We start from the raw sequence: 20,709 nt of genomic DNA, 5'->3' as shown, positions 1-20,709 counted from the left end.
ATTCTGAGAGGCATAGACAGAGTAAATTGTGTCTTTTCCCCATGGCAGACATATCCAAGATCCGAGACCACAAGTTTAAAGTGAGGAGTAAGTGGTTTAGAGACGATCTGAGGATTTTATTCCCTCCCAGCGGGTGGTAGAAATATAGAAGGTGTTTTTCTTTTAAATAGAGAATTTTATTTCATAAGGATTTACATTTAAGTGTTATCACATCACAAACCATCTTGCGTATTGTGAATTATTATAGGTCACCATAGTCTTGTCAGACCATTAGGTGGTGGAGGCAGATACACTCAACGTTTGAGGAGCATCTGGATATAACAATTAGAATGCCAGGGCATAGGCTACAGACCAAGGGCAGGTAAATTGGATTAGCGTAGTTTGGTGTTTGTTGGCCAGTATGGACATACTGGGCTGAAAGGCCTGTTTCTGTGCAGTATGACTATGATTGGCTACTACAATTCCTATATAAGAGGTGATTAAACTTCAGCAGTACTTCATAAGCTGGAAAGCACTTGGTGACATCTGGTAATTGTGAGAAGTGCTATTAAAATCTTTCTTTCTTTCTAATCAATACTAACACCCCACCAAAAAAGTCCCAAAGAATTCATGCATGTTGAATATTACAAGAAGCTGTAAAGTAGGGCACAGTTCCTATTTCATTCATCAGGATGTTAATGTTTGGTGCTGGTCCTGATTGGGTCAGATGTGTTCCTGCAGCTGGGTATTATACAAGCGCTTAATGGTGTGTCAGGATTCATGTGTGAGCATCAAATTTTTACGCATTGCTCAGAAAACACAAACCTTTTCCGAGACAATGCAATTTCCCACACCAAAAAGTCAGTTTTCAAATGTGAACCAGGATGCTATAGACAACAGCTAATGACTTTGTGCAAAAATGTAAAACTGACAAATACAATCAGCAGCCCCCTTTACATCTCATCCATTTGTCATTTCTATTCACATTAATGGGAATACCAAGTTGGTCATGTGCAAAGCTGGCTTCTGATTCTTTGTTTTGTTCCATGCCACCACGTGCAGCTCTCATATGGTGCATTTAACATCATAAGTGGCACAAGCAATAGTAATTATCCAGCAAAATTAGGAATAATAGGTACAAAGACAAGTAGTTCAAGGAAGACTGATGAAATTTCATAAATCTGTCAGAGAGGGAGAGCAGGCCAGAGATCTTTAGGGAAGAAATTCTGAATAGTTTAGGATCAAAACAGTTGAAAACAGTTGTCATTTGTAGGACAATTAAAATAGGAGATGGAGAAGAAGCAGAGTCTCTTTGGATTGGAAGAGGTTAGAGAAATAGAGAGGGGAAAGGCCATACAGGGATTTGAAGAGAATTTTGAACATTTCAGAATTGAATGTGACCAAGCACAAGTGCAGGTTGGTGAACATAGGATGATGGGTGGTGTGGGCTGATCTATGGACAGCAGAGATTGGAATGAACTCACATTTTATGTATGGGTCAAGTTAACAAGGTTACAAAGGTAGGTTTCAGCATAAAAATCAGACATACCATAAATATCTAGATGCTGTTTGAAGTGTGTGCTTGTGGTGGTGGGGGCATGGATAGGAGTGAATTGGCATCATTGCCAGAATATGTAACATCCACACAAGATTATCAGCTGATTTTCTTTATCTCCACCCCGCACCCCCCCCACCCCCAACTGCCTCCAAGTCCAGTAGTAGCACCCCAGTAGTAGCTAACCGCACCTATTCAGGATGTCATTTCCTAGACCACGCAACTCATTATTACCCAAGGCAATGTGTTTGGTCAGAATGAGGGATTATGAGCTCAAAATATGTGGTAGGTCATTTCAGACTGAATGTGGAGAAATGTCTTCACTCAGATGATGGTGAACCTGTGGAATTCTCCAGCACAAGACAATGAATATATTTAAGAAATAAAGAGATGTCTACAAGCTAAAGGTGTCAAGGGTTATGGGGAGAAAGCGAGGGTATGGCGTTGAGATAGAGGATCAAACATGATCATATTGAGTGGTGGAGTGGGCTCATTGGGCCAAACTGCCTATTCCAGCTCCTACTTTCTTTGTTTCTATAACGGAGTAACCATAGGGTCTTAAAAAGAGAAGTGAGTTGATGGAAGGGTTTAGGGAGAGTGTCATCGTGAAGCTACTATTGTTAACCCAGCAAAGAATATAAACGGATTGTGTTCCTTTCCCTCTCACAGACCGATCGTGTGGGTAGTGAACTGAAAGCTATGGTTCAAGTACCACCAGGATACCACTTGATTGGAGCAGATGTCGACTCTCAGGAGCTCTGGATTGCTGCTGTTCTTGGAGAAGCCCATTTTGCTAGAATACATGGTAAACTGGTCGAATGGAGGGGTGGACATATAGCAGATCTAACTCATTCAATTTACATATCAAGAAAGCAATCCCAATTGTCTGTCTTTGTGCATACGTTTCACAAACAAATTTTTCAGCCTATCCCTGGAGTCATGATGAACATGTTACATTTTTCCATTTTATACAGGTGGTATCAGATGAAACAGTAGTGCTTGATACAAAGTAGATGGTGTGTCTGTGGTTTTTCATGCACTTCCACTCCTTTGCTCCATTACCAGTATCATCATCCTCTAGGACTCTCTGGAATTCTCTCCCAAAACCCTTCCATCAACTCACTTCTCTTTTTAAGACCCTATGGTTACTCTGTTATAGAAACAAAGTAAGTAGGAGCTGGAATAGGCAGTTTGGCCCAATGAGCCCACTCCACCACTCAATATGATCATGTTTGATCCTCTGTCTCAACGCCATACCCTCGCTTTCTCCCCATAACCCTTGACACCTTTAGCTTGTAGACATCTCTTTATTTCTTAAAATATATTCATTGTCTTGTGGTGGAGAATTCCACAGGTTCACCATCATCTGAGTGAAGACATTTCTCCACATTCTCAGTCTGAAATGACCTACCACATATTTTGAGCTCATAATCCCTCATTCTGGAACCCCTGGCCTTGGGAAACATGCATCCAGTCTTGTCAGAATTTTATATTTCAACACGATCCCCTCATTTTTCTAAACCCCAGTGAACACAGATACATGATTCAATCTCTGCTCATTTCATTTTAGTGATTGGAGCGATATCAGCCACATGGATCTCGTAGAATAGGAGTTCTCTGGGCTGTTAACCTGGTCTGATCAGGGAGTCCTGGCTGACAGATATAAACAGAAGTGTTGGGGGCTCTGCTCATCCTAGAAGCCAGCTCTGTGCTAGCTGGGTCAATGTCATGTACTATGCATATGTAAATAAAGGGTGACTTGATGAGGGGATACTAGTCTTGGTGGAGTTATTTCAACAATAAATCTGCTATCCCAGGAATCCATCTGGAGAAACTTTGCTGCACTTCCTCTATGGAAAGTGTACCTTTCTCAGACAAGGAAACCAAATCTGTGCACAGTACTTCAGGTGTGGTCTCATCAAAGCCCTGTCCAGCTGAAGCAAGACTTCCTTGCTCCTGTACTCCAATCCTGTTGCAACAAAGGTCAACATACAGGGTGCCTTCCTAACTCGCTTACTTTCAGTGAGTTGTATACAAGGATATCGGGGTATCTTTACACATCAAAATTTCTCAAATACCACCATTCAAATAATATTGACATTGTTCTTCCTACTGAAGTGGACAACCCAGACTTGTCCAAGTTATACTGCAATAGTTATGCATTTGCCCACTCACTCAACTTGTCTAAATCATCTTGAAGGCTCTTTACATGGCCCCCACCAGTCAAAATCCCATCCAGCTTTTTGTTGTCAGCAAACATTAAAATATTACATTTAATTCTCTCATTCAAATTGTTGATATACATTGTAAATAGCTGGGGCCCGAGCATTGCATCCTGCAGTATCTGACTTGTCACTGCCTTTCACTCATTTATTCATACTCCGTTTCTTGTATGCTAACCAATTCTCAAACCATGTCAGTATATTTTCCCTAATCCCATGTGCTTTTATTTTGCACACTAATGCTTTATGTGGAACTTCCTCAAACTTTCTCAGAAATCCAAATACACCACACTTCCCTCATCTCTTCTCGAAAACTTCAGTAGGTTTATCAAACATGATTTTGCTTTCGTGAATCCATGTTAATTTTGTGTAATCCCATTGGTATTTTCTAAGTTTTTGTTTTAATTTTCTGATTTTGCTGTTATCCCATCCTTCACTATATAGAATTCAGTATTTTTCCTAATACTGATGTTTGGCTAATTGGTTTTCTGTTTTCTTTCTTTCTTTTTTTTTTGAATAGTAAGCTTACATCTGCCACCCTTCAATTTAGAGTTGTGGAAAATGACAATCGATGTATCCATGGTTACCTCCTTTAGTATTCCGGGATGTAAATTGTCTGGCCTTGGGGGTTTTATTAGCTTTCACTGATTTCTCCAGCACAATTTTTCTTTTACTAATACTAATCCCCTTCAATTCCTCCTTCCCTATGCCTTTTGTTTCCCAAGCGTTTCTGGGAAGCTTATTGTATCTCGTTGAGTTGGCTCAACAGGATGGTAACAATTATTTCCTTATGACTGGAGCTGGATATTTAGCATCCTCACACATATATGCTTTCTCATTCACTCACTCCACAGGCAACCAATTAAATTTGTGTTTGTTTAGTAAATTTTTTTTTTTTCTTTTGGAAAATGACAAAAATCATTTTGCAAAAGAGTAGAATCATAGAATTCCTACAGTGTGGAAGCAGGCCATTTTGCCCATCAGGTCCACACTGAGATCCACCCTCCCCTACCCTATCCCTGTAACCCTGCATTCCCCATGGCTAATCAACCCAAACTACACATCCTGAGATGGGCAATTTAGCATGGCCAGTCCGCCTAACCTGCACATCTTTGGACTGTGGGAGGAAACCCATGCAGACACTGGGAGAATGTGAAAACTCCGCACAGTCACACGAGGGTGGAATTGAAGCCAGGTCCCAGACACTGTGAGGTAGCAGTGCCAACAACAGAGCTACTGTGCCGCAGAGTAATCAAACAAAACTTGCCAAAAGAAAAATTAACCACAAACTTAGTTGTATAGGACCAAATACAAATCGACAAGGTGATTTATTTCACAGTGGTGATATCATGTGTAAGCACCCTGATTCAACACTACACAATAAAAAAATCTATGTCTTTACATTATCAACTTCCTTACATGATTTAGCCATGAAGTCTTCTAAATTTCTTCCTGCATTTGCAATTTGTCACGTTTTTTACTGATCTTTACTAATTTACAGCTTAACCTACAGAATTTGGTTTAAAAACACATTGTTTCACTGTGTCCTTGTCTTTGTTTTATCTTTGTTTAAAGCTGAAATGCAAGCAGTCAGATAATCCTTGTCAAGTGTTCAGGAACAGAGACATGCCAGTGTATCTGTAGTGGAGTAATTATTGATTACTGTGATATCTTAATAAATAGCATTTTGTTTTGTCTTTGAGGAATACAGTGTATATTTGACCACCTTTCATACAGCTGTCTCTTGTTCTGAACGAGTTGAATAGCCCTTTGAAATTGACAGAACAAAGTGGGAAGTTGGACCATTGGCAATAATATGTATCGGGCTAGTGTAATTAAATCTGAATTAACTTCTGGAACCTCCCTGTGGTTTAGAAGACTGATAGACTACACAGGTAGCCTACATATTGTGACACCACCATTGCTGACTAGAATGGAGAGTTGATCATGACTGCTCACTGTATTCTACAGTAGAAATCATTGTGTTTTATCAGAAGATGTTGCAGTTTCAGCCATTAGTTCTGTTCATGGTATTTTGTAGAACTTTGCAAATATCATTTTTTAAAAATTCTTTTATGGGATGTGGGCATCACTGGAAAGGTCACCATTTGTTACGCTTCCTCAATTGCCCTTCAGAATGTGGTGGTGAGCTGTTGCCTTGAGCTGCAGTCCACTTGGTGTAGTTACATGCTCAATACTCTATTGCACTGTTTTAAACAGCCTCCACTTGTGGCTCAACTAGACTTGGTTTGCTTGAGTAAATAGACTTTTGAGTTCTGCCTTAAGTTCCCTAGTATGTTCACGTAATTGGCTGAAACAGTGGTGTCAATGGAAAACAGAGTCATGGAGCACAGAAACGGATCCTTCAGTCCAACCATAATTCCAAACTAAACTAGTCCCACCTGCCTGCTCCTGGCCCATATCCCAACAAACCTTTCCTGTTCATGTACTTATCCAAATGTCTTTTAAATGTTGTAACTGTACCTGCATCTACCACTTCCTCTGGAAGTTCATTTCACACATGAACCACCCTCTATATAAAAAATTTGCCCCTTGTGTCCTTTTTAAATCTCTCTCCTTTCACCTCAAAAAGTGCCACCTAATTTGAAATCCCCCATCCCAAGGGAAAAGACAACTACCATTAACTCCCATCTATACCCCTCATTATTTTATAAACTTCTATAAGGTTGCCTCTCAACCTCCTACCCTCCTGCTATACGGGATATGATGGAGATTGTTCTTCAGTGGGCGACACAAGTTATTTGTCTCTGTCTCCGGAGTCTGGTGTATTTAGTGAGCCATTCAGGTTACTGACTTTTTTTTTTTAACCTTTGGCTGTAAGTAACATCTCGTGCATCCCTCTCCCATCAGGATGCACTGCGTTTGGCTGGATGATGCTTCAGGGGAAAAAGAGCAGTGGTACAGACCTCCACAGCAAGACAGCTGCCACCGTGGGAATCAGTCGGGAGCATGCCAAGGTTTTCAATTATGGACGGATATACGGTGCTGGGCAGCCATTCGCAGAAAGGCTCCTTATGCAGTTTAATCACCGTCTGACGTCTCGGGAAGCTGAAGAGAAAGCACGGCAGATGTATGCAGCGACTAAAGGCATCCGAAGGTAAGCTCATTCTCTCTTCCTACCATTTACACTCTTATTCATTCTTTGTGACAAATAACCTGGTTACAATAAAGTTTTTTTTTTTGGCCTTAGATGGTGCTGGGAAGCATGAGACTAAAGCATTTGATGGCAGCACCAAGCACATAATATGTGCACTGCCATTGTGTGGGCCTGATTTTTTTTTTTTTGTATTTCTCGCACGAGCTCCTCTCTGGCTCTCCCGTTCATGCTGATTTTGTGAGCGATATCATGGTGCAGCCACACCCATTCTCTTTCAAGAAGGTCCTGACTGCCATGTGGGACTTTTGTTGTCTGGCTGTGTCGGATTAAATAGGACTAAGGGTTTGAAAAAAAAAAAAAAAAGCTCTCAGTACATGAATGGTTAAATAATTAATAGGCGAATCCACAGTGAATTGAACCAACTACTTTTTCAGGAATAGTAGGAACTGCCGATGCTGGAGAATCTGAGATAACAAGGTGCAGGGCTGGATGAACACAGCAGGCCAAGCAGCATCATAGGAGCAGGAAAACTGACGTTTCGGGCCTAGACCCTTCATCAGAAATGGGGGAGGGGAAAGGGGTTCTGAAATAAATCGGGAGGAGGCGGAGGCGGATAGAAGATGGATAGAGGAGAAGATAGGTGGAGAGGAAACAGACAGGTCAAAGAGCCGGGGGTGGAACCAGTAAAGGTGTGTGTAGAGGGGAGGTAGGGAGGAGATAGGTCAGTCCAGGGAGGACAGACAGGTCAAGGGGGAGGGATGAGGTTAGTAGGTAGGAGATAGGGGTGCGGCTTGAGGTGGGAGGAGGGGATAGGTGGGAGGAATACTGTTTTCCCTCAAATCTCCAGAAGTGTTCCTTAAATTGTATTTCCTTAAGCATTTAATATTCTGCCTGCATCTCATCCAAGTGGTCCTGTAAGATTTTAGATCATGAATGGCAGAAGCCTGTCCATGCTTCAAAAGCAAATCCTGATGTACAACATTTAAAAGGCATCTGGATGGGCATATGAATAGGAAGGGTTTAGAGGGATATGGGCCAGATGGGACGAGATTAATTTAGGATATCTGGTTGGCTTGGACAACTTAGACAGAATGGTCTCTTTCTGTGCTGTATAACTGAGTGTATAACTCTAAATTGAATGAGGAAAGTAGTGAAGTGCAATGGACAAAACAATTGATATCACGAGATGATTAGATGCATTTCTAGTGAAAAGGAGAGTGGGAGGAACTGATTTTTCTAGGCAAAAATGACTGGCACCATTCATAATCACAAAGCACTTTGCAGCTAATTAAGCATTTTTGAAATCGCATCAGTGTTGCGGTTTGGGAAATGCAACAGCTTATTTGTACTTATCACAAACAACTAAGTAATAATGGCCAGATAAACTGCTTTCTTTAAATGGGGTTGATTTAAGGATAAACATAGACTCGGGCACAAGCTTAATGGAAACAAATAAAAGTATATTGCAGTTTTCCTTCTGTTTTATGAACTGATGATAAAGAGTACAAACAATAACTGCATGTGAAGAGCCAGCCCATTATGCCTAATGGATTACTAGTTCTTTGCAGTAACACTTCATTATATTAATGTTGTAAGAGTAGAAACTGAAGCAGCTGACTTGAAGTGAGTTCCATGTAGCTTTGCTTCGAAACAGATGTGTGCTTTCAGAAGATGGGGAGTGGCTTGTGGAGGAGCTGGGCATCTCTGTGGAAAAAGCAGAAAATGGAACAGTGTCTACTGCAGATGTACGTAAAATCCAGCGAGAAGTGGCAAAAAGGTTGGTGTACTTCTGGAAATTGGTAAATAGTGTGTAACGTGCTAAACAAGCTCTACACGTAAACACATCTTTATTATCTATGCATTAGGAGGGATGCAGACAGTGCAGGGTTTCCATTCGTAATCCACCTCGTCTTCCTCCAACGACACGGGCAGACTGTTTTTGACTGGAGGGTTTTCTGATCTTCGTGGGATTCAATTTCCTTCTTGTTCTCCAGCAATAGAATGCTTTAGAAGCAATAAAGTGCTCGAAACTAATATTAACACAAAAGCAGTGCTAGTATTAAAGATTGAAAGCAATGGTCCACCGTTAAGAGGAATCTCCTATCTCGCTGTCATGGATTCGAGTAGGCTCTTAGAGAGAGATATACTTCTGTACCCACATGTATGCAATCAGTTTGCCTTGAATATTTATTCATGGGAGTGATTATGCTTCTCTGATTAACATGAACAAAAATATTAACCTCTAAGACCAGGCAACGTGATTATACCTGAGGAAATTAAGTCACATCGGGTATATATTAACAAATTGAGCCACTCTTTGTTTGTCACTGGAGGTTTTGTGAAGCTGGCCTTTGCCTCAGGTGGCATCTGTAAATGTTGAAGGTTAAAGTGGTCGAGCACAGCTGAATCTGATCAACAGGCAGCATCTCAGAATGTTGGGATGGAGGTTTGCTTGTTCGCTGTCAGCCAGCACAGTGAGTTTCAGCTGTTTCAGTGGGAAGTGGTCATAGCAGAGAACTTTGTGAAAGCATGAAAAATTACCCTGTCCACTCTGCCAATTGGTGAAGAGACACAGAACTATGACTTTAGGGGAACCACAGAGTAAATAGCAATAGGTGACAAACTAGTCATCAATTTCTGGTCTGTGCTGCTTTGGCTTATCTCAGGTACTTACCTTGTGCCTTCGAGCTGAGAAATAGTGGAAGAATTAGCAAGAATCCTCACTGCTGATTTGTTACCTCCTGTTGGTCTCAGTGACTGTAGACTAGCTTTGAAGAAGACACTGTGATGCTTTAATTGAAAAACTCATCTAGCTGATTGTGAAAAGCTGTGCAGTGGGAATTGGAGTTGTATCATAACAAGCTAGTACCTTTTTTTGTTTAAACGGCGGAAGAAGCATCCACTAAAGTAAAATTGGACCAGGTTCATGAAAGCCTGGTATAAATATAACTGCTTTACTTCTCTATTTCTATCCATTACTGCGCTATATTCGATTGGAATCATTCAATTATTGTGAAGAATTTCCTTTCACTTGAACTGTACAGGTCCAATGGTGCCAAGTGGACAGTTGTGAAGCAGAGGGTCTGGAGTGGGGGCACTGAGTCCCAAATGTTCAACAAACTGGAATGTATTGCCACATCCCAATTCCCCCGAACCCCAGTGTTGGGCTGCTGTATCAGCAGAGCTCTGGAACCAAGTGCTGTAGGACATGAGGTATCATGGACTCTTTTTTTAATATGATTTCTCCTTTGCATTTCAAAGAATGTTTGTTGTAGCAAAGTCAAAAAGGCAATCAAGCCCAAATGGCATTTTTGTAGGGACTGCATTAAATTGGCTGATACCTTAGGAGTTACCTAAATGCAACATCTTCAACTATCACTCCTGTCCAAAAGTATAATACTGGAATTCTGAAATAAAAACTGAAAATGCGGATCAGGCAGCATCTGTGGAGAGGAAAAGCTTTAATGTTTCCAGTATTTGACCTGTCAACTGATAACCTCTCTCAACAGATAATGTATAACCTGTACAGCATTTCCAATATTTTGGTTTTTATTCCATATCTTCTCTTTGCAACTTTGGGGTTGTTATATATCATGGACTTAGCAATAAACACAAACACTCCCAATTCATTAGTTTTAAATGATGCAAATGCAAAAATATTATAAATTTGAGAAAATGTAAAACCTGTGATTTTTCTATCTGATTCTGAGAAAATTTGAGAGTATTTTAGACTGAGTCTATTCAGTGATCTACTTTGTTGTTTTGGAATCTGTACATTTCTGTGTCTATTCAAAATGTAAGCAATTACTGTCGTCTTGCAAAGAAAGGTGTTTGCTGACCTGGGAGTTATTCAAACCTAAACTGTTCAACCCAGACCCATGGTGTGTAGAGGGAGAGATTAGGGCAAGAAATAAAGAAAGCTATTTTGAGTTCACAGCAAAAAAATTTAACCATACGTCCTACCGGCACACGGAACTAGTTGTACCCATCTTAACGTTCCACCATTCCTTCCCCTCTACAGTTCATGACTAGTCGTGTGAACTGGGTGGTGCAGAGTTCGGCTGTGGATTACCTCCATCTGATGTTGGTGTCCATGAGATGGCTGTTTGAGGAGTTCAATATTGATGGTAGATTCTGTATCAGCATTCATGATGAGGTTCGATATTTAGTGACTAGTGAAGACAGATATCGAGCTGCACTGGCACTGCAGATTACTAATCTGCTAACGCGGTAAGAGAATTGCTTTTCCTTCCAGATCTAACTTTTTTTCCCTCCCTTTGTTTTTAGGCAGCTATTCATCAAGCAAAATTAAACTGGTATTTTTGTCACTCACTGCCCAGTGTGGAACTGAAAAACAACAAATTAATTTTTGTTCTTGTGCTTTGTATAATTTGCTCTGTGTTAGGGAGAATATGGATTTGGGAACTATGTCACATTTCCTGGTCTATCTGTTACCCTGTGATCACCTAATTAAGAGAACAAATAAGGACACCAGCATTAAGCCCCCTATTAACTGCTTCCCACCTCTCAATCACATTGAAATATGAAGAATTGACACTTGGGTAACTTGCATATTACCCATGTTCATGGAGCTGCATTTTGAAAGTCAGTGTTTTCAGAACAAAAGTTCGGAAAATATTCAGAGAACTTCATTGTAATGATCAATGGAAAGACTTTGTTTGTAATCTGAATGACGCACTTCAATTATGATGTTTGGAAGATGATCTATGCTAACAATTAACCTTTTTCCCATTTCAAGCTGCATGTTTGCCTACAAACTAGAAATGCAGGATCTCCCGCAGTCAGTAGCATTCTTCAGTGCAGTGGATGTCGACCAATGCCTGAGGAAGGAAGTGACAATGGATTGTCAAACTCCATCGAATGTTTCCGGGCTGCAAAGACGATATGGGATCCCAGAAGGTAAAGTTGTTAGCTGTGTGACAGATTGTGAACTTTGAGCTCCTGCCTGAGAAACTGAATAAAATGTTTCCGATGAAATGAAGAGTTACTGCTGGAAACTTGAGGCAAAACAATACAAATACACAAGAAAGCAGAAAAAAGTTAATGTTTGCATTGTATGTACAATTATTTTGTTGCGATTGGGCAAGTGAGGAACTTTTCAATCATAAATGCTCCCCATGCAGATAGATTTATTTCTCCAAATTTACTTAGATTTTACATTTTAACTGCTGAGAATCTGCAATAACCCATGATGCTTAAAAGCAAAACCGAGGCCATGGTTCATACATGGGACCAGCATAGGTTAGCTTGTATTTTGGTGATACCTGCTCTGAATAGTCATGAAATTAATATTCCAACTTTTAGAAATCCCATATTGTTTTAAAAAAAAGTGTATTGTCAGATTGGAGCACTTTCTTGCTTTCCCAGTTCTGCTTCAGCAACTGTTCACTATATATTTCTCTGTCTAATGTGTCAGTAGATATATTAGCCTAACAATGAAACACTAAGTTGTTTTTCCTCAATACTGAGGTACAAATCTGCCAAATAAATACAAAGCAGATGTGAAATGACACCTCTAGACATCAGACTACAGGTATTCAATGTTAGTGATCTTCAGAACTAAACCATTTTGAGGTAATTTAGCTGAATTTTCCAGAACATGAAAACATTTAACAAAACTAATCTGGACAAAATGTTCACGTCTTGAAACATATTTCTTATAAGAAAATGAAAAAGGGAGGGGTGAAGCAAGAGCGCTGTTGTCAGTTAAAGTTGAACTGTTGTGCATTAGTTACCAGGAAAGAGCATTTACATTTGTGTAAATAGTTGAGAAGAAATTAGAGATTATCTGGGGGGAAAAAATAAGCCAAGCATTGTTAGATCTAGTAGACCTATGAGTTGCTAAAATTTCTTTTGTGTAATTATTTGGTGTGATGTGAGCTTTGACTAACTCATCAACACTCCACACTCATTATTTACAGCCCCTTACGTTGAAAATGTCACACATCCATGTGCTAGACAAATCAACAAATTGGTTTGGCTGTAGGAGGCTTGCAGTTCCTCTGGTCTACAGTGTACAAAAGAATTGACAGGCTTGCACGAACTGCACAGTACCAGATGTTAATTAATTATCAGCTTTTACTCTTTGCTTTAAAAGATTAATGTGGCACCAGTTTAGTCATTATCTTCTGAAGCTTACAAAATATACATCTGTGTTTTTTGGCACCATCTGCAAAACAAAAATGAATCTTATAAAAAGTTCTCCATGCTGGCAAATGGCCCATTTAACACTGACTGCCTCTCAAGGAAAGCTTTTGACAGGTTCTCAAGCAGCAGATTTGATACTGACTACAGCCACATCCAATCTTAATACCCTATCCAAGATGCTAGTTATCCCTAATATGTGACTATCTATCAAACTACCTAAAACTGGAGGGCCACAGTTGGCAGCTCGGATAGGAAGGAGACAGGCAGGATCACAGCAATGATGCCCCTTCTCTCTCGCCCCTCCTTGATTTGGACAGCTTTTCACCATAAACTGATCCGACTGATACAAAGGACAGCATTCTGGTGAATCAGCAGTGATCTATCCCAGCAAGAGTCAGTTCCATCTGGGTGCTAATAACCTCTTTAAAAAATCTTAGTCATCAATACATTAACAGACTCTGACTTTAACTTCCTAACTCTAAGAAATTGAATCCTGAATACAATATTAACTAACAAGTCTTTGAACAAATGTGCTTTTCAGCACATTTTATGAATATCATCATTTTGGTCAACGACAAAAACAAGTTGCTGGAAAAGCTCAGCAGGTCTGGCAGCATCGGTGAAGAGAAAAAACAGTTATCGTTTCGGGTCCGGTGACTTCCTCAGAACGGAGGAAAATGTTAACAAAACGTTAACTCTGATTTTCTCTTCACCGATGCTGCCAGACCTGCTGACCTTTTCCAGCACTACTTCTGTTATTGTTCCTGATTTAGTTCTTTTGGTTTTCATATTACTTTGCTGTCGTTCTAGGGTAAGTTCTGAAGCAAAATAAAGGATGTGTCATTTGGGGTCATTATCATTCCATGTAGCTATCCCATGCCCTTTGAAAGTATGTGGAGTGACTGAGTTGGCTCAGTTGTCAAAATGTTTGTTGACACTTAATAGTACTATACTAATAGTATAGTATGCAAGTGGATGAGATGAGGAAATTAGTAATACCTGAGAAGCTGTGCCTCAGCAGGTAACAGTGCCTTTAGCAGATCTTGTGGAGTGCACATAAAGGGATCTTTTCCTGTAGCTGTTGACACCATAATCCAAGTACTCAAGCCAATGCAAACAGTTGTTTGAAATTTTTTTCATAAAAGCAAGAAATGTCACATTCAGAGTCCTAGCAAATGAAAGATCAAGGAATTAGCTTCCCTGATCTGGATAAGTTCCAGTATGCTTGATTTGAACATGTTTATTAATGAAACACAATGCCTAGCACTTTGGAAAAGCAAAAATTAAAGTTGTCACTATTTTAATAATTATTATGCGTTTTTACAAGCTTTATAATTTATATTTATTGTTCCTTCAGGAGAAGCACTAGACATTTATCAAATTATTGAAAAAACAAATGGATCTCTTGTCAAACGGAAACAGACACAAAACAGGAAACAGGCACAGAGAGACAACCTCAGGGAAGCAGCAAGACAACTACCCAATTAACAGTGTTCATGAGTGTTTTATCTCCTTCGGGCGCAACTTGTACAAATTGATGGAGCTTCATGAGAACATCTTGATAATCCCATAAAATCAGGAGGGGAAGTACTTATGTAAGCATAGCAGAGCTGCACTGAAAACCTGGAGATGGAGGATGACGTTTTGAATAGATAAGATCCTGCAATGGGTGTAAATTCAGATGGGACATGTACATTTACTGGACATGGATGCTGCCCTTGCTGTTACAGTTTCATCTTTTTCTTTTTTTCTTCTTTGGTTCTCTGTTTTCTTGGTTTTCATCCATTGTGACACTTGACTACAGAATGAGTAAAAAAGTTCTGGTGAATTTATTGTACAACATACAAGCCTCTATTTTAAATATATTTGCTTCATTTAACACAGAATTTCAGTAATGTTGCAAGACTACTTCTCTCTTTCCTGTGCTGTAATTGCTATAATTCTATCAGTATGAGCTACGGCCAACCACTTGGCAAATCAACATGATCATTTCCTAGTGATTATTCATGGGTCAGGGATTAGCACCATTGGGTAGCAGTAATAGCTGGGTGTATTTTAAAGTCTCTTAGGATGAGAATGCTACTTGGCACAGCTTTCACTATAATTGTGTGCTCCTTAGGCATTGCAGACACTCCTCATTACCTCTCACCAATCAGAAGGGAGTTGACTTGCCTTACTCTAAGCGTTGAGTTCAGATTCCTTTTCACTCCTACTGTGTGGAATTGCTGATATTAATACAAAATCCTGTTTGTGGTTTAATCACTTCAGATGGAACCATCTGCGCATGTTTTCAAAATTTCCTTTTAGAACACATGATAGCAGTAACCATTGTCTGCCACACTTATCCCTCATTTATTAAACTAAACATTTATATAGATTGACAGACGACATTGCATGTTGGTTAGTCAACATGTTAAATAAAGTTAGTGAGAGACTGTTGAAAGTAAAATTGCTGCTTATGTTTAAAATAGACCTGTACCTTTTCATATGAAAGTTATTTAATAGGAACAAATATCATAGCAAGAAGGGATTCATTACTTGACATTGGCCCTGTTTTGCGGCCCCATGTGCCTAGCCTCCATTTACTGATCTCCCAGATGGGATTCATTTGCCCTTTTTTTTCGCTCCCCAGCATTTTCTAAAAAAAAACATTAGTACCGTTACAGTTCTCTCAACTCCCATAAAAGACTGCAGTGAAATAACTGTTCTTGTACTTCCTTCCACAGGGGGTGAGTAGTAGAGGAAAGTATTCACATCAAAATTAACGCAGCATGAGAATTGCAGGTGCAGGTCTGTACCCTCCCTCAGTGTTGCCAATTACAGCAATTGAGAGCAATCTTTGAACAAAACAGTCAGACTATGGTGTACTAGAGTGTTACAGTTCATGGAGTCCAGGTTGATGTGGCAACATGTATACTATAGTCTGGAGACTCCAACTTTATTTCCATCACACAGCGAATTAGAAATTTGCTCGTTGTTGATCAACCTGTTTGGCTGTTCTTTGAACAGACCTGCCCTGGCCACAAATACTGCAATAAGACGCTAACGCTGACCTTCTGGCTGTGAGACAGGGATTTTACCCACTGCACCTCCACTTGAGACTACAACCTTCAACAAAATTTTGATGAGTATTGCTGAAGTAATACAACCTTACAGCATAAATGAAAGTACTTTTCCATCTTTACCTGCTCATTTGCTTCATCCTGGATTTCCTCTGCTTCTTGTTCCTGGAGTGCTGCATCCAACGTGGCTGCATTAATTCTAAAATCCCTTGATGTACTGAGTTTCATGTACTGCATCAAATTCACCTATGAGGAAATAAGTCTTGCTAGATTGTCAATGTGCAGAACACCAACTGTTGTAGGTTTACGAAATTGACTTAAATAAAAGGTAAACACAAATTAAATTGCAGTATCAGATACAGAGAAGCACAGATTCAAACTAGTTAAACAATATTAGAAGATTTATATAAAAATTCTTATCTCAGGGTAACCAATGCAGAACAGAAGCCATGTAGTCATTTGAGTGACTGGCCAGTGAGGATGGGAAACAGGCAGGAACAAAATGAACAAATTCTGCTTTCTGGAAGGATTGGCCAAGAGGGGCGAAATGGCCCTCATCAGTAGTATCTAGTTTAAAAGCAAATAACCAGTTTAGCTAATCTAAGCTATTTTTGAATTGTAAAATACATTAACGTGGGACATGGTGCACTAGGCATCAAGTGGAAAATATAGACCTATAAGTTGGTCAATAATTTGGAATATTGAAACTATTCAATGAGTAGTAGAAATATAAAACACCCTGACTTGGATTTAAGTGCCAGGATTTTTGCAAGTTTTTCCACAGCTTTTGGTGAGTTAAGAGGAGAAAGGATATTACTGCCTGTGAAAGGTTATAGGGGAAAGCAACATGTTTCAGAAATATAATAGATAAGGTGTCACAGAAGTTAGATTTGTTTGAAATATAAAAGATGTTTCCAAGATAATAAGCACGTTGGCAAAACTGATTCAGTCAAATTGTTCAGTAAGAAAAAGCTCAGAACTATGGAACTATGTCGAGTTTGGAATAAGAAATATCAGAAACTTTTTATATCTACAAGATAACCAAGCTATGGAATAAATGACCTGGAATGATTAATGAAATAAGTAAGTGGGATCAAGGCAAGGCAATTTTTCTTTTGTGTTTCTGGAGGGACAAAGAATTGAAGGGTGTAGGAATTGATCTAAATTTGGAAATTAGGATCGCTTTTAAAAGTTATTTCCTGTGCAGCATGAGATCTTAGTTGCTTTTCACAAACAAACAAAACAAAAGAAATGATGTTTCATTAGGTGACTTCAAAGAACTATATGGCAGTTTATGTACCCTATTATAAATGCAATGTGTAGGAAAATGGAAGTTTTGTTCCCAAAATAAATGGAAACTAACCTTTGGATGAAGGCAGACAAGGGGAAATGGTTATCCTGACATTGTGAGTAACTGTTCCCGTCCACTGGCTAGGAAGATTCAAATGAGTAACAGACGCAGTGTAAACTTTCAGCATCTAGAAATAGGATATATGAACAAACGTGATGGGTTCGGGGACAGTCCTCATCAGGGAGCTGATAGAAAATGGACCAGAAGAGTTTGAGAGGTGAAGACCCAAGGAAGAGTTCTCTAACATTTCATTTAGAGAGCAGGATATTGTATTCACAACTTTAATGAGATTGGTACACTTTGTGCAACTGCCTATTCATCCTCAATTGTCATGGGTTGTATATACTTCTTGTCTAATTAATTAATGTATCATCTAAATTGTGACTTAACAAATTTTATCTAAAAATGCCACAAGAATGGCTGACTGCCTATATTAGATGACTATGGTATTGAATCCCCAAAACTGAAAGAGACATTGTGGATAGGATTATAAAGGAGATGAACTGTTTTTGTTTCCTTTGGTGTCTTTAGTTTCCTTACATTCAGATTAAAAGAAAATAAAATGCAAATTGGTGCTATTTCCCCTACAGACATAGGAGAGCAGCCACTTACCTTTGATTTCTTGGTTAGGTGAATCAGAAATTTCTCGTACTGCTCAATGGCGAATACCAGGTTGGGTATTGGCTTGGTTTCACGAAGCACTCGGGCCTGCACATAGAACAGTAGAAATGTAAACTGTTGTCAGCCCAAATGACTACATGCAGCAACTCAATGTTGCAGAGTGATGATTACACCACATCCTTTGGTTATAAGTTGCAAGTTTATTTCACAGTTAGTCATATTTTGTATATGGAAAAGTCCTTCAAGCCAAAACTGATTTATTTTGCAGACACGGTCATATGCTCCTTAGAGCAAGTGCAAATGCCACAGTACAGAGATTGGGGGTCACTTAGCTCAGTTGGCTGGATGGCCTGTTTACAATGCAGAGTGAAGCTAACGGTGTGGGTTCAATTCCAACACTGGCTGGAGGTTACCATGAGGGAGTTTCCTCAACTTTTGCCCTTTAAGTCATGGTGACCTTCAGCTGAAACCACTACTCTCTATCATGAGAAAGTAACCCTATGGTTTGATAGTGCTAAGGTGATTTTACCTTTACTTTTACAAAGCTAGACTATGTTCAATGAGTTCATGTACCGTTGCTGCGGTGATGGCTGCCATCTCCTTCTTCTTGTCTTTTTTCTTTTCTGCTCCTCCTCCAAAGTTCACCGTCTCACTCTGAATATTCTGTTCCGAAAGCTCAGAATTAGAATGGCCGACAACTTGTTGCTTCCCCTGCCCAGCCCCCAATGCAGTAACAACATACTCCCAAAGTTACAAGTGCTACAAACTAATGCTAAATTATTAAAATAAGTTGTAGCAGGGCACTTGGATAACTTCAAGGTAATCGGGCAGAGTCAACATGGTTTTATCAAAGGGAAATCAAAACTTAACACATCTGTAGGAGTTCATTGAGGAAGTAACATGTTGTGGATAAAATTAAATCAGTGTATGTACTGTACTTGGATTCACTGAAGATTTTGATAAAGATTAATGCAGAAAATAAAAGCTCATGATGTTCAGGGTAGCATACTGGCTTGGACAGAAGATTGGCTGGTTAACAAAAAGCAAAGAGAAGGCATAAATGGGTCATTTTCAGGTTGGCAAGATAAAACAAGTGGTGTGCCACAGAGATTGGTGCAGAAAACTTAATGTTTTATAATTTATTCAAATGAACTTGGATGAAGGGACCAGAGGTATGGTTACCAAATTTGATGATCATACAAAGATAGGTGGGAAAGGAAGTTGTGACTAAGGAGGCTACAGTTAAATATGGATACTTTTAAGTGAGTGGGCAAGGATGTGGCAAATGGAGAATAATGTGGAAAAATGTGAAATTGCTCATTTTGGCAGGAAGAATAAAAAAAAAGTTTATTATTTAAATGGTGAGAGATAGCAGATGTCTAAGATACAGAGGGATCTGGGTGTCTTCATATATGCATCACAAAAGGCTAGTATCTAAGTACAGCAAGTAACTAGGAAACCTAACAATGTTACCATCATAAGAGTAATTGAATATAAAAAGTGAGGTTATGCTTCAGTTATACACAGAACACTGGAATACTACATCTTGACATTATTTAAAGGAAGGAGGTGTTGAAAGCAGTTCAGACAAGGTTGCCAAACTAAGACCTAGAATGAACAAGTTATCTTATGAGGAATGGTTGGAACAGGTTAGGCTTGTAGCTGATGGAGTTTAGATGATTAAGAGATGACTTCATTGAAACCTATAAGATTCTGAGGGGTCTTGAAAGAGTACTTGTGTAAGGGATGTCTCCTCTTATGAACAAATCAAGAACTAAGGAGTCACTGTTTTAAAAATCATCTGTCTCAAGTGGGCCACACTCAAGAAGCAAAGAATTTTGTCTGAGTCATGGGTCATTAGAACTCTGATTTCACCACATTTTCAGAAAGAGTCCAAGGATTTTTTTTAAGGCAGAGGTGGATAGATTCTTAAGCAAGGGGATGAAAGTTTTATTATGAGTTGGCAGGAATGCATGTTTGAGGTTATATTCGCATCAGCCACGATGTTATTGAATGATGGAACAGGATCAAGGGCCAATTAGTCTACTCCCTGTGTACATGTTTGGAAATCTTAGCGATTTGAAACCTTTTGGGGGCAAAACCCTTGAAGTAACAGCAGATACTTGAAACAACAAATTCATAACTAAATTTACAGGTCATTTTCAATAATAACTTCTAAAGTAAAAGAGCCCGCAATTTGATCATATCTTGTTACAAAGTTGGGTGGAGTAATTGTGAGGTGGAAGTCAAGAAGCTAAAATGTGTGGCTCCTTTAAGAGATTTGTGCTTTGTCTGTACATGGAAATTTTTAAAATGTATGTCTGTGAGCAGCTGCTGAAGTTGCCAGTACAGACAGCCTCAAAAAGTGAAACAAGTGTATATCAAAAAGAAAAAATGCCTTACAGGTGGCAGGCAAGATAGCAGTCTTGTTTTGATCTTGTAACGAGTTTGAATTTGGCCAATTAATTTAAACGAAGCAGCCAGAAACAGCCCACAAAAACAAAGTTTCTGGAAAAGCTCAGCAGGTCTGGCAGCATCTGTGAAGGAAAAAACAGAGTTAACGTTTCGGGTCCGGTGACCCTTCCTCAGAACCCACCAATAAACACCAGACCCGAAACGTTAACTCTGGCAAC

General features: G+C 39.4%; 2 protein-coding genes across 3 annotated transcripts in view; one reads left to right on the top strand and one right to left on the bottom strand.

Annotated features, from left to right (window-relative positions):
- The window catches only part of polg (polymerase (DNA directed), gamma), a 51,934-nt gene extending 37,009 nt beyond the window's left edge, over positions 1-14,925 (top strand). For both annotated transcript variants that reach the window (XM_048615863.1, XM_048615861.1), the window contains exons 17-23: positions 2,204-2,339; positions 6,628-6,874; positions 8,529-8,651; positions 9,919-10,087; positions 10,896-11,104; positions 11,634-11,794; positions 14,400-14,925. In XM_048615863.1, coding sequence (XP_048471820.1) covers positions 2,204-2,339; positions 6,628-6,874; positions 8,529-8,651; positions 9,919-10,087; positions 10,896-11,104; positions 11,634-11,794; positions 14,400-14,530 — 1,176 coding nt within the window. In that variant the 3' untranslated portion in view covers positions 14,531-14,925. The remainder of the gene's footprint in view (positions 1-2,203; positions 2,340-6,627; positions 6,875-8,528; positions 8,652-9,918; positions 10,088-10,895; positions 11,105-11,633; positions 11,795-14,399) is intronic.
- The window catches only part of LOC125486775 (Fanconi anemia group I protein-like), a 22,318-nt gene continuing 15,979 nt past the window's right edge, over positions 14,371-20,709 (bottom strand). The window contains exons 2-5 of the mRNA XM_048615743.1: positions 18,650-18,817; positions 18,068-18,163; positions 16,228-16,350; positions 14,371-14,840 (exon numbers count right to left, since the gene is read on the bottom strand). Of these exons, the coding sequence (XP_048471700.1) occupies positions 14,775-14,840; positions 16,228-16,350; positions 18,068-18,163; positions 18,650-18,817 (453 nt within the window). The 3' untranslated portion in view covers positions 14,371-14,774. The remainder of the gene's footprint in view (positions 14,841-16,227; positions 16,351-18,067; positions 18,164-18,649; positions 18,818-20,709) is intronic.

Source organism: Rhincodon typus, chromosome 33, assembly GCF_021869965.1.
Source record: "Rhincodon typus isolate 14 chromosome 33, sRhiTyp1.1, whole genome shotgun sequence".
Lineage (NCBI taxonomy): Eukaryota > Metazoa > Chordata > Chondrichthyes > Orectolobiformes > Rhincodontidae > Rhincodon > Rhincodon typus.
This window is presented reverse-complemented; position numbering and strand designations above follow the sequence as displayed.